Source organism: Astyanax mexicanus, chromosome 12 (genome assembly GCF_023375975.1).
Source record: "Astyanax mexicanus isolate ESR-SI-001 chromosome 12, AstMex3_surface, whole genome shotgun sequence".
Taxonomy (NCBI): Eukaryota; Metazoa; Chordata; class Actinopteri; order Characiformes; family Acestrorhamphidae; genus Astyanax; species Astyanax mexicanus.
Window position 1 is genome coordinate 47,227,344 of NC_064419.1, and position 15,058 is coordinate 47,242,401.

General features: G+C 34.5%; 1 protein-coding gene across 1 annotated transcript in view; it reads right to left on the reverse strand.

Moving 5' to 3' along the window:
* LOC103031735 (kelch-like protein 12) overlaps positions 1-13,397 on the reverse strand; it is a 32,666-nt gene extending 19,269 nt beyond the window's left edge. The window contains exons 1-3 of the mRNA XM_022671014.2: positions 13,063-13,397; positions 10,385-10,634; positions 3,218-3,371 (exon numbers count right to left, since the gene is read on the reverse strand). Of these exons, the coding sequence (XP_022526735.1) occupies positions 3,218-3,371; positions 10,385-10,567 (337 nt within the window). The 5' untranslated portion in view covers positions 10,568-10,634; positions 13,063-13,397. The remainder of the gene's footprint in view (positions 1-3,217; positions 3,372-10,384; positions 10,635-13,062) is intronic.
* Positions 13,398-15,058: the final 1,661 nt, after the last annotated feature.

Consider the following 15,058-nt stretch of genomic DNA (forward strand, 5'->3'; position numbering starts at 1 on the left):
CAGTTTACTCACAAGCACAGACCTGCACTGTTAGTCTAGCCTGCAAAGAATCTCAAAACAAAGCACTCTGAGCGTACGGGCTGCCTTCAGCTCGACACTCAGAATCACAAGAGACCCTCCTTTCATCCTCAGATAAACCTGCAATAACCAAAGCAGAGCTACTAATGTCCCAAAACCCTAAAACCTATATATATTTTAAAGAATAGTCTTTGGTCTACAGCTACAAACAGCTAAAAGCAGACATATATAAAGTATTAGAGACAGAGACTTGAGTAAAAGTAAACTTAAGTGGAAATTAAGGTTTCTTTAATGCCTGGATCAGACTACACGATTTTAGCCCGATTTTGCATCTATGTAATGCTGCAGACCGGAGCCCCAGTGAGCGTGGCTAAAGGGCGGAGCATGTGTTGATCATTTTCGACTGCAGCCAATCAGATACTACACTTTCGGTGTCAATCACTTTTTATTAAGCCACCATATGTCAATCATTTTTTACTGCAACCAATCACCTTAACAGATCTGTCAAAAGAAGGCGGAAACTGCGTTGCTACCGGTTAAACGTAGCGCGATTTAAACTTCTGAACAGCGGTGAAGCTGAATCTCTATAAGTATTTTACAAAATACTATATTAACAGTTTAAACACATTTATGTGCTATTGTAGTTAGTCCTGCCTATATGCCGCTCTTAAACAGAAGTAACTGAAAGAAAACATTAGAAAAGCCCTGACTTTAGATATTTTTAAATCAAAGATTAAAATACTCGTTTTTCTGGAATGGCACTTTCGTGTTTTTTTTTTCCCTTTATTGCAGTTATTGCATTAAATCGAGTATATGTATGTATATAAAAAAACATGAAGTGATTGACACATGCTTCGCCATTTAGCCACGCCCACTAGGGGCTCCGGTCTGCAGCATTACCCTTCTCCGATTTTGTAGGCGCCGACAAATTGCGTGCGTCGGACCCAAATTTCAGTGTCGTAAGCGACAAAGCGCGAGCGATGCTGTCGGAACGTCCGACGGAAAGACTCTAGCATGTTAGATTACACGCCTAGTTTGACACATGCTGCTCTGCGACAAGCTTCCTGACTCTGACCAGTAGATACAGATACAGTATTTTAGTACTTAAGTACAGTAGTGAAGTAAAAATAGTACTGCAGTAGATATAGATACAGCATTTTAGTACTTAAGTACAGCAGTGAAGTAAAAATAGTACTGCAGTAGATATAGATACAGCATTTTAGTACTTAAGTACAGTAGGGTAGTAAAATAATATTCCAGTAGATACAGATACAGTATAGTACAGTATAGTACTTAAGTACAGTAGTGAAGTAAAAATAGTACTGCAGTAGATATAGATACAGCATTTTAGTACTTAAGTACAGTAGGGTAGTAAAATAATATTCCAGTAGATACAGATACAGCACTTTAGTACATAAGTACTGCAGTGAAGTACAAATAATACTCCAGTAGAAACAGATACAGTATTTTAGTGATGATATTTAGTTTGATTGAGCAGGAGTGAAAACAGTAATTACCACAGCTATCAACAAATGCTGTCTCTGCTGCTCCATGCTGTTTATACGGGCAGTGTGTGCAGCGTTCACTACACACACAATCTTCTTCCTATATTTACTTCTTGCTCACATGTAGGGCTGCCACGATTAGTCGACTAGTCACGATTATGTCGACTATTAAAATAGTCGACGACTAATTTAATAGTCGATTAGTCGTTTTTTTTTTTTCTTTGTTTTTCTCTCCAAACTGCTGCGACTGCCTTTCTGTCCTGGACGCACATGCGCAGTAGTGGAAACCGGGGTAGGTAGTGGACGACATCTCAGGACATTATACAGACAGGCTCTGGTTTCATGGCTACCCCGCTACAGAACTCAAAAGTGTGGGATCACCAAGAAAATAAAAGTGAAACGCGTGCAATGCAATATCTGCAATGAAGAACTTGCCTTCCTCGGCAGCACAACCGCGATGCACGAGCACCTGAAAAGGAGGCATGTTGTGGCTGATTAAATGACGAAGAAGCTAAATTGCTATTTAGCTGCTAAAATTAGCGTAAACAGAGCGTTAACTTAGTACTTAACTTACTCATCTTGATAGCTTTAAAACAGAGGTCACTAATAGGCGGACCGCGATCCGGATCCGGACCCAGACGTTGTCACAAATGCCGTCCCAAACCGATAAACTACAGAGAAGGATTTCATTCTGACAGTGGCTTCTGTTTTCAGTGCTTTTCGGTGCAGTAAACTCACAGATCAGTCATGTGTGGTGTAAAATCACCAAACGCTCTCCTCTGCCAATCAGATCTGTGCAGACCGCTGCCCTGTGTACGGTAATGTACACAATATCTGGACAGAGAGGCATTTTTTATTAATATACTTTTTTTTCATAATAGTTCAAACAACCTCACGGTTGAGATGTTTCATAAATGCCAGTGCCTTATCCTTATTTTACACAGTTGTTTACACTTTATGCTAAACAGTAAAATAATTGTCTGTTACAACAAGCTGCATATTTCATTAAAGGTTTAATGAACTATGATTTTAATTGTTTTTATTTTTAGTTAGCATATAGCTGAAATCTAATGTTGGTTGTATAATAGCAGCTGCATTCTATTGTGATAAACTGTGTTTTATATTCAATTAACGTATGATCCGATTAGTCGACTAATCATAAAAAATAATCGGTGATTAGTCGACTATAAAAATAATCGTTTGTGGCAGCCCTACTCACATGCCAGACAGCTCTGACCAATCAGAGGAGACAATGTGCTCATGTGGTTTATTGGTGCGAATTTTGGTGCATTTAGGTTTATGCCTGTGTGAAACCAAACCAAACCGAGGGAGAAACGCTCCCAATAAACCAACTCATCAACTGATTCGAACGATAGAAACCAACTTTTAGAATTTGGTTAAGTTCATTTAGATTAGTTTTAGATTTAGCTCAATAACAGAGTTGTAAACAGGCTTATAACTTCATATTTGATTCATTCACGTTCTATTTATGTATCAAACACCAGCTACTAAAATACTGAACATACTGAACATCTACAGACAGTTTTACACACTAGAAATGTTCATATTAAGACAAGCTAGCTCACAAACCCTCACAAAGACTAGCATGTAGGCCAGCTGGAGCATAACCAAAAGCATGTGTGGCAGACAAGGTTCGTCACATGACCTCAGGAGGCCATTTTGTGAGTGTTTACCTTTAAGCTGGAGCAGGCAGGCAGCAGGGAGCAGCTCCTGCACATTCTCCACAGTCACTAACACAGTCTCTGTGTAAACAAAGTCCAGAAGAATCTCCATGGTGGAAGCAGTGAGACCCTGAATGTCCACGAAGGACTTTCCCTTCTCAGCCAGCTGCAGAAAAAAAAAAAAAAACATAAAGAGAGGAACATAATGCATATTAAAACACTTTAAACCTTAACCAGAAAGCACATTCTAAAAAAAAGTGTCTATATTTCTGTATAAATATGACATAAAACTTCATCAGATCATAAGTCCTAAAAGTAGATAAGACAAAAAAAAAAAAAAACAGATGAAATTTACTAAGGAAATTGATCCAATTTAACAAATCTGTGAGACAACGCCCGGCTCAGATTAGCCTAATAGCATATTGTATGTGTCCCCGAATTATTACTATTATTATTTAGATAAATACAAAGCTTTGCTTTTAGCATAGCTAGCTAACTCTCCTGCTGTCCGTATTTAAAAAAAACAAAGAAATGGTAAAACTATGTTGCATCTGGGGGCAAAAAGAGCCGTCTTCTCGTGAGACAACACCTGTTGGATTATGAGGCGCAAAGCCCTTTTATTTTACGCTCTGCAATTCTCTCTCTAAGCGAACTTATTTAGTCATATAAGATATTTGTTGCAAAGTAAATGCAGTTACAATTTTTAAGCATTTTCAAGCACTTTCTCCAAAGCACTTTCCACGCCTGGAAAACAGAATGTTAAAATTCAAGCATTTTCCAGGATTTCAAGCACCCGTACGAACCCTAGTGAGAGGTAAAAGCATGTAGAACTCTAGAATTAACAGATCATTTTAGTATTTTTTAAAAGTAAAACAACAATCATGTTTGAGTGGGCAGAGACACTTTTATTTAGAGATCAGGGACCTATCTCTGTACAGAACCTGTCATTATAAATGTAGTGTTCAACCAACAAAGATCACACTCAGAGCAAGGAGTGCAATAGCCTGAAGGATAACACAGAAAATTAAAAAGGAAAAAAAGAAACTTCTAAGCAACTAAAGGCCTCATTTCTCTCATTGGCGAATGCTATATGTTTATGAGAAATTATTTTAAGACTATTAATTGCCACTGAAATAATGATAACATTTTTTAAATACAAATCATTTATTATAATTATTTTGGGAATTATAAACTTATTTCTTCACCTACTTGAGTCCACACTGTGTGTCTGTTATGGAGTCACAGTTATTGAAGCATGACTAGCTAAAATACTGTTCACTGTTATATGTGTGAACAAACATACAAATAAACCCAATAGATTATTAAGGTCATGTTTATTTATTGTACGATAAATCGATAATTGCAATTACTGTGACATGCCTAGAGTCCGTCATCAGAAGAACACTAAACTACAGTGGTGAGCATGGCACAGTCAAAAGGAGAAAGTTGCTGCTTTCCAAAAAGAACTTGAGAATGTGGGTCATGCAGCAAGACAATGACCCTAAGCACACAAGTGGTTTTACCAAAGAACGGTTCAAGAAGAATAGAGTTAATGTTTGGAATGGGACCAAGTCCAAGTCCTGATCATAATCCAGAAGAAATGTTGTGAAGCAAAAAGGAAAAAACCCAACAGCATTACAGAGATGAAGTTGTTTAGTATGGAGGAATTGGCTAAAAGTGCGGGATTAATTAACTGTGACCGTAAACGTTTTTTTTGCCACTCATGTATATGTAACATTGGATCATTTTTCTTAATAAATAAATGTCCAAGTCTATTATTTTGTCTTGTGTTTAATTTGATTAACCACATCTATGTTTAAGACAAAGAAAAACAAAAAGACGTACAAACTTTTAAATACTTTTTTAAGAGGTCATCCCGAATTAACTGCACTGTAGAGCCATTTTATAATCTTTACAGCCTGGTCACACTTTGCAGGTCTACAGGGGATAAATGCTGAGCTTTCAAAAGAAAGGCTTACAGTTATGCTCACCTTGCAGCTCTGTGAAGGGCATCAACATTACAGAAAACAAGCAGATTACACAAGCTAAGCACAAAGGAACCTTCTAGCTCAGGAAAAACTCCAGAATCAGCTGATATCTCTAAACCAGGGGTGTCCAAACCAGAGCCATAGAGAGAGAGAGTTGCGTCAACTCCGTTCACTCCAATGGACCAGTTTTTTACAGCAATGGCGGACCGTGGAGCCTGTCAATAGTTCCCGGAAGTTAGCAGCAAATACTATCAGCACAGTGAAGCTGGAGCAGGATACACCATGTGTGGTCCACTTTTACAGGTTAGTACGCTTAAATAATCTGATTGTGTTTTATCAGGACATCAGAATCAAACTAACATGTGCACTGAAGCATTTTAGTGAATTAACCCCCTCTTAAAAAGCAGATTTAGGGGAGTAAATCTATGCCAGGACAACGCGAATACAGTTACTGGCATTTAACATTAATGACTGAGAGCCTATTAGTTGTAAATTCCTAAATATCTTAATATCTTATATATCCAGATAGACAATGCTGACCTAACTAAGTAAATATCTAATATATCAATATATTATATATTCAGATAGACCATGCTAACCTAACTAAGTACATATCTTAATATCTAATATATCAATATCCTATACATCCATGCTTAACTAATTAAATATCTTAATATCTTATATATCCAGGTAGACCATGCTAACCTAACTAAATATTGTAAATATCTTGTATGTCCAAATAGACCATGCTAAGCTAACTAAATAAATATCTTATATATCCAGGTAGACCATGCTAACCTAACTAGCTAGGTAAATAAAGCTTAACTCTATTCATTTCAGAAAGAACTTTAAACACTAACAAGAGATAAATGCTTAATAAATACAGACTACTGTGGAAACTAAGTACTAAGTAGTACTGCAGAATTTAGCTAAATGATAGCTACCTATTGCTCAGGTAGCTAACGCTAACTAGCTATCTTACTGTTTGTCTTAGTAACTACTAATTTAACAGAGATATGATTTAAGGTGATATGACCAATATTTATTTTATTATATATGTTTGATTAAGGATATAGGCTATATTGTCAACAGTAGGGAAAAACACTTTCCAATGCATGTGTAATTTAAGATAGCATAATTAGTTATGTTTAATAGTAGTGCATCTCAAAAGAAATGTTTAATATTGTTTAATTAACAGTCATCTTTTGTATTAATTATGCTTACAGTGACACATCTAACAATTTATATTTTAAGTTTTAAATTAAATATTTTAGGGATTTATTATTTCTGTTTTTTTCATGAGCTTTTAGAAAAGTAAAACAAAAACAGTTTTGGGATATGTCTCTTTATATGTAGTGATTATAAAATTTGACAGATTTTTTTTTATTAAACTATGATAGAAAAAAATTCATTATATTCAGGTTTTCTGAGATGCACTAGTAATAGTGTGCCAAAAACAAACCCAATAAATATAAGTGTGTGTTAATGTTTGTTTTATATAAATATAAAATAAGTAAATAATGAATACAAAATATAACAACTTTAATACAATCATCTTTCTTGTCTTCATTTTATATTAAATAATAATAATAATAAAATGTAGATAATGTTTCCAAAATGTTTAATTGTATTCATATATTAAATGCAATCATGTCTCAATTTCCTTATTCTCTTCCTGCTTTTGTATTCCCCAGGGTTCATTCTTCCGAACTACACAAGTAAACCCCATTTTATGTAATCTGTGCTGATTCTTTGGTTTATTTACATGTGCAATGTACTATTTTCCTTTAGTTGATTTACATGTGTTCTGTACTTTGTTTTTCTGTATGTAGCCTCTCTATATTCTGATATCAGTCTTTAAAGTTATATATCATCTCATGTTTGTTGTAAAAATAATAAAGCTGTTGCAAATAATGTGGTTCCTCTTTCTTAATCCAAATAATTCTGCATGAAATATTCAGGTGGTGACTTAAGAATATTTGCAGATCTTTGTATCCTTTGATTAAATTATTTTTGCAGTAAACTCTAAATATATGCAAGCCAAAACTTCTCCATCTTCTTTTGAACCTAAAATTTTACTTGTAGCGACTGCATTTGCACAGTGTCATGAAATTAATATTAATTAACATACAAATTTAGCCTATAAAAACTCTCTTATGGATTACAATATTGGATTCACACAGAATAACATAAGCCTTAAATAAGTCAATATATGGTCACAATAATCCTCAATGAATTATCTATGTATAATATATATATATATATATATATATATATATATATATATATATATATATATATATATATATATATATATATATATTATTTCATTATACATAGATAATTCATTGAGGATTATTTATATATTATTATTAGTGCCCCAAAATCGCAATTCTGTCTCTGTGTTTATGGGCTCAAATTTCCCACCAAGAACTTCCTGGAACTATCTGAAATCTCCATGAATCACGTGACCATCAAGGATTTTGAACTTCCGTTGTCGCGACTCTCTCTCTATGGCTCTGGTCCAAACTACGGCCCGCGGGACATTTGCAGCCTGTTTCCTTTTTTGGAATGGTCCGTGAGGTATTTTAGAAATAAAATGAAAGTTGACTCGCTATTAATCAGGTTTTTATAAATGTGAGATTTAAAGTTTAAACGCAAGGTGTCGCTATCTCATAAACCCAAATTTAAACGCTCATTATCTCCTTTCCTTCCTTTATTATGCCTGCATTAATGTTCCTGGCTTTTGAGAGAACATGGCAACTCCACAGAAATGGAAAATCGACAGCGAATTTAGAAGATTTCAGATGCATTAGGAAAATTACTATTTTGAACTAGAGTTCAGAGGGAAGTGTGTTTAATGTTTAATCTGTCAGGAATTAGTTGCCGTAATGAAGGAGTATAATATTAAAGAGACATTATGAAACAAAACATCAATTTGAAAAATCTTAATTTACACAACACTGTCAAAAATAAAGATAGTCAAGTCAAGTAAAATGGTGTGTAAATGATAGTAATTAAAATATATATTATTATAAGTAGTAAATTTCATTACTTGATTTATTACAGTCTGTAAGTCTGTGGCCCGTGACTGCACATATATTTCTCCTTCTGGCCCCCAACAAGAAAAGTTTAGCTTTTGGAAAAATTAAAGCATTATTGTTTGAATATTATTATAGTTATTGATGTTTTATTATAGTATTATAACCTGCAATGCTGACTCAAGCAGTTGAGCTGATTAGGTTTTGGGAGAAGCTGCTTCTTTCTGCACAATTCCCTCATTTTCTTTACTTTGTACCTTTTTATCGGGTGAAAAAATACCAACAACTCCAAACTGAAGGTAGAATAAAGCAGAGAAGCTAAATAAACTTAAGATTCTGAAGTATTCTCTTATTCAGAACATCAGTAAGATGATCAGACAGAGCTTGTCTGAATTTCTGTTTAAATTTATCTCAAACTGATCCACAGACTGTTGGTCCACCAACCTGTTCCACTGCACCCACTAGTGGATGAAGATAGGAGCACACTTTAACAAATATAACAAACATCACTCAATTTCCTTTGCCCCAAATCATTTCATACAGAGGAAACATGTGAAATTCTAACTATACAATTACCATTTAAGTACTTCTCATTATCTGGATTTTGCTACAATTTTGGAAGTGATTTTTTTATTTTATTATTTCAGGGATGCACCGAAAGTTCAGCAACTGAAATTATTAGGCAAAGAATGGAGGAACAAAAGCACTTTAGGTGTTCAAGTCAGAACATATAATATAGAACAATACTGTGCTTTGTTACTATGTCTGATGGGAAAGTTACAAATGTTATTGTGCTCAATAAATATGTTTAAACTGTAGTTTTGAAATTACTTTATCATTTAGGCTATTTAAATTATGCAAGGTAAAAAAAGGCAAAATTATTAAGAACTGACCAAATTTTTGGTCACTTTTAAAAGTCCAAATAAAATGCAACATCTATTGTTCTTGGTATACAAGTATAAGCACACAATATGGCCTGAGGACATTTATTATGAAGGCCACAATAGCAGCTTAGCAACAACGGCTAACAGCTAACTGTCCGAGCTGAATTAATAGCTGTTTTTTAATAAGAGGTCGATGTCTTTGTGCTGGTTGGATTAGTAGGTTCTGTGGTTTTTATTGCTGCTGGTATCTAAGGCTATGTTTACACAGCAGGTAAGAGTGTCCCAAATCCAATTTTCTGACAAATTTGATATTTAGTTGAGGCTGTTCACGCAATCTTTTTAATTTGACATCTGTATGAACGTTTCTAGCTTTGTAAGTGGCACGCAGTGCAGTGCTTCACGTTAAGTTTCACTTTAAAATATATATGTTAAGTTTCAAAGGTTTTCACTCACATGTACACCTGTACTCTGTGATTTGACAATATAAATATTGAATCTTGAATCTTTATTTGCAGCAAAAATCTTAAGAGCTATGAATGAGTTCAGACTGCAGCTGAGTTTATCACTGAGAATTCAGTCCAGCTCACTGAATAGGTTTTTTAACCACGGTCAGGATTTTATTTATTTATTTTCCTTTAAAGCTGCAGCCATGATCTATGGCCAATTTATTAGAAACAAATTGTGACTGCGACAAGAGGCGTCTAATAAGCCGTCTAATATTTTTAAAGAAATGCATTCATCTAAATGTAATAAAAAAAAATAAATAAATAAAAAATGTCAGGTTCAGTGTGTTATTTTTTTTGCTGTTTACACAGCCACACAAAAAACACACCCGAGTCTCATTTGATGCAATAGATAGGATTTTGGGCCACTTTTACATTCTTTGTTAATGTAGCCTATTTATGTCATGCTATGATTTGGTGATTGCGGTTACCTCACTGGTGAAGGATTTTATTTATTTATTTTCCTTCAAAGCTGCAGCCATGATCTGTGGCCAATTCATTAGGAACAACGTGTGACTGCAACAAGAGCCATCTAATAAGCCATTCAATATTTTTAAATGCGTTCGTCTAAAGGTAATAAAAATCAAAAAATAAAAAAAAATGTCAGGTTCTGTGTTTTTTTTTTTTTTTTGCTGTTTACACAGCCACACAAAAAAAACACCTGTGACACATTTGACGCAATAGATCGGATTTTGGGCCACTTTTACCTTCTGTGTTAATGTAGCCTATTTATGTAATGCTATGATTTGGTGGTCGCGGTTACCTCACTGGTGAACATGGCACAGAAGTAGTCGCTGCAGGCGGCCAGGACGATGCGGTGGGCGGGGAAATCTGTGTTCTCCACCCTCAGCGTGATGTCACACAGCGTGTTGCTCTTCCTCAAGGCGTTCATGGCATTTAAGATGGACTTGGCATGGGAGTTGGTCATGATGTCTTTGGGCGCCATGGCAACTGGCGAAGGGGGAGAGCGGCACGTCCACAGGCAGTGCAGGATGATGGAGCTCGACTCGGGTCTGTGATCACAAAACAACACAGACTAAGAGCTCTGAGGATAATAAATACACTCACACACATGATTAATGGTAAGAATAATAACACATACTGAGACGTGCCTCTATAACAAACATAAAAAGACATATGCAATTAAAAGTTAAAAAGGCTACAGGTAGATTTTAAATGCTCTCTGAATACAGTTCTAACTTTGTGTACACTATACTACCAGTACTAACTGCTCCTATATGTGCTCCTATCAGTAAGGCTGATAAGATAGACAGTGATGATAAATAACATTGGACATAATATTCTGATACGACTGTGTGTATGTACAAATATATCAAAAGCAAAACACATTTTTCTAAAAGCCATAATGACTATAAATGTTTAAATATTAAAATGTAAATGTTGATAATATAATTTGTGATGTTCTACGCTGTTCCCTGTTTCAGCTGCATATATGCCCCATTGTAAATGTATGTATTTTAGTAGAATGTAAATATATTAAAGGAAGTTTAGTTGGACTGGAGTTTATCTGGAGTACTCTCGAGTCTCTGCACGGATCATCTTCATACTAGGTTACATACGTCTGCTATGTTCTTGCTGGAGTGTGCGGGGCGTATGGTGTGCAGTTGTGATAGATCACAGTATAAACCAATAGGGTGTCGAAATGATTTATGTTTATACTTCTCTACATCCAATCACAATCAGATTCACTCTATCTGGATGGAGAGATTTATCTGGATAGGGTTTTTATTGAACGATGAGAAGCCGGAATGAAAACCAGCTAAAATGATTTATTTTTTTCCATTTTTTTAAATCAAATGTAAGGAGTAGACAGTTCAGATAATTGTGTAAAAATGTAAGAAGTAGAAGTAAAAAGCCAACTGTATAAATACAAAGAAAAGAATGCATCAGAAAACAATGGAAAACATTGCAATGAAAAACATTTAGTTAACTTCACAGTAAACTGTAGTAATGACACAAATCTCATGAAAACACTGAGAAAATACCAAGAGTGTGCAGATATGTCCTTAAAGATAAATGTGCTACTTAGAGGAATCTAAAATATAAAACATATTCTGGTCTATTTAACACTAAATAATTCAGCATGTGTTTCTGTATAGCTTTAATACAGTCTTCAATATTAAATTTACAATGTAAAAAAATCATAAAAACAGAAAAGCAGTGGCTAAATTTGCTGAAATATTGCTTAAAAACATGAGCAGATAGCAATGTGTAAATTAGCTAGCTACCTAACTAACCTTTCTAAATATATATGAAAATAACAAACATGTTTGTTCACACAAGTTGTGAAAAAGCACATTATTTCAAGAGCCTAGATAAAAAATTACATTACATTAGAAGTAGATATAATAAATCATAGTACTTTTACCAGTTACATTTGAAGGTAAATAGTTATTTTTTTACTTTTACTTACTGAAGTGAAGGAATAAAGAAAGGACTTTTACTGTAACATGAGTAATATTTTACCTAATTTAGCTTAGCTAGTTAGCTTACATATCTCTACCTGGTGCAAATAGTGCTAACTAAGCTAAGCTAGCTAGCCCAAGTTAGTTAATACAGCTAGATATCTTAAAACAACCCACGTCACTATTTATTACTATAAACTGCCTTTATAAAGTTAAACCTGCGGAAATTCCTGGTGAACATGGGCACTCTTTAGTAGCTAACATTAACTAGCGAGATAGGTAGCATTTGTGCTAGGTTAGCAAGCTAACAGGCTAACTGGCTAAACACCGTTTCTGGTCATTTAAGCTAAGCTAAGCTAAACTAAGCTAGGTATTACCTGGATCCAGTTACAGTTAACAGTAGATACTCCACCTAAATATCTACACAAACTGAACACCTTTCTGAATATATGAAAGTAAAATAAGTATTTTCCCCCCAAATATATGAAAAAGAATATTATATCCACAATCTTGATTAAAAAGATAAAGCTACTTTATTACTTCTACTTGGGTACTAAAGTGGGGGAATAAAGAAAAGACTTTCTGTTACAGGAGTATTATTTTACCTAGCTTAGCTTAGCTAGTTAGCTAACGCTAGCTAACCTATCTCTACCTGGTGCAAATAGTGTTTACTAAGCTAAGCTAGCTAGCTCAGGTTAGCTAACGTTAAATACAGCTAGATGTCTTAAAATATCTAACCAAACTATGTATTATGTATAAATTAGTATCTATTATTATATTAGTGCTAGGTTAGCAAGCTAACATGCTAATACTGTTTCTGGCAATGTAACGTTAAATGAGCCAAGACAGTTTTTACCTGGATCCAGTTAGCACCAAAGCTAACAGTAGATAATTTACCTTAATATCCACACAAACTGAACACCTTTCTGAATATCTAAAAGTAAAATAAGTATTTTTGCTCCCAAAAGTTATGTAAAGGCACATATAATAAAATCCAAACCCTGGTTAAACGTACCGGCAGCAACAGCAGCAGCGGAGGAGTGAGACCAGGCGAGCCGGGGCTCCGTGTGCTGTAAGCGGTTAGTCAGCGCTGCAGCGGCCGCCCACAGAGCTTCATACTCCAGCCACGCTCTCAACCTCCGCCCGGTGCTCAGAAAACCACTAAAACAAGGCAGGAACCGGCGCCCTAGCTCTGAATACTGCAGCATATATATATATTATTCCCCAGTTCTCGCTGAACGCGCTGAGGTTTGAGTTTTTTAAGTTATTTAGTTAATTAAAAGCTGAAGTTACTCCGGCTGTATGTTTTTAATGCAGGGCTCTCACGTCCCTCAGCAACACGATGGCAACCAAAACACTGATACGCCATCACGTACACGCCTGACGTGCTGACGGCGGCTCTGGTAACGCCCACCATAATAATAATAATAATAATAATAATAATAATAATAATAATAATAATAATAATAATAATAATAATAATAATAATAATGATAATAATAATAATAATAATAATAATAATAATAATAATAATAATAATAATAATAATAATAATAATAACTCAGTATAGTTCCTAGGATCCTGCAAAATTCCTTGTTTTACGTCGTATCCTGTAGGTGGAGTAGCGTTTAAAACTGGAACAGTTAAAAAAAAAAAAAAAATAATAATAATAATAAAGAATTGTATATTGTAAAAAATTCTGATAAAATTATGGTTTAAAAAAGGGGTGTTTTTTTATCGTGGTAACATGGTAACAATGAATTGGTTAGCAGCTTACAGCTGGTAAGTATCCAAGAAAATAAAATGAGCTTTGGGAAATGGATTTAAAATAAATGTCAATTTCCGAAGCTAGAAACTAACTAGCAAAAGACACAGAAACACTTTAACTGTTTAACTATTAAAATTAGAAGTCTTTTCTTAAGAGAAAATACAGATGAAACAGTGAGTACTGTTTCCTACACCTTCACAAGACTCGTTGAAAATGGTCTGGCTGACCCACATGGCAACAGCTTTCGCCTTTAGCTCAGTTTCAGCAGGGAGGGAAGGGAAGACTTTCTCTTGAATGGATTTTCTTTTGTTTTTCTAAATTGTAGTTTTTCATGAAATCTGAATTTCAGGGAAGATAAAAAATATATTTCGACTATTAGATTAACCCATCAGATGTTTGATAGAAACTAACAAAAATATTTTTTACTTTAGCAAATGAAAAAAAAATTGTTTTCTTAACTGACACCGTTACACTGAATAAATTGATAACATAATGTAAAGTGATTGGCCAATGAGACCTTGGTCTACGTTTGCGCCCTCTGGTGGATAAACTAGATAATCCTATTATCACATTATTACACATACAGAGGAATATTAACCTTCACTATGAAGACGCTTGTTGCTGCATGTTCAACTATTAATAATAATATTTTCTCTTAATATTTCATAATCATATGGTCTCTGTATTGAGCGTAAAGAGGTAAAGCTTAACTTTTAGTCCAGCCTATCGCTGCACAATATCACAGTAATTATTATAATAATAAAATTTAGAAAATGTTTTAAAAACAGAACAACAATAGTCCCCATAACTGATTTAACATGTCTGCAACTCTGGTTCAACCACCAGCTTCTGAATATACAGCTCTGGGAAAAAAAGATACCACTTAAAAATGATGAGTTTCTTTGATTTTACCAAATTGAAAACCTCTGGAATATAATCAAGAGGAAGATGGATGATCACAAGCCATCAAACCACCAAACTGAACTGCTTGAATTTTTGCACCAGGAGTAAAGCAGCATAAAGTTATCCAAAAGCAGTGTGTAAGACTGGTGGAGGAGAACATGATGCCAAGATGCATGAAAAACCAGGGTTATTCCACCAAATATTGATTTCTGAACTCTTAAAACTTTATGAATCTGAACTTGTTTTCTTTGCTTTGTTATTTGAGGTCTGAAAGCTCTGCATCTTTTTGTTATTTCAGCCATTTCTCATTTTCTGTAAATAAATGCTCTAAATTATAAAA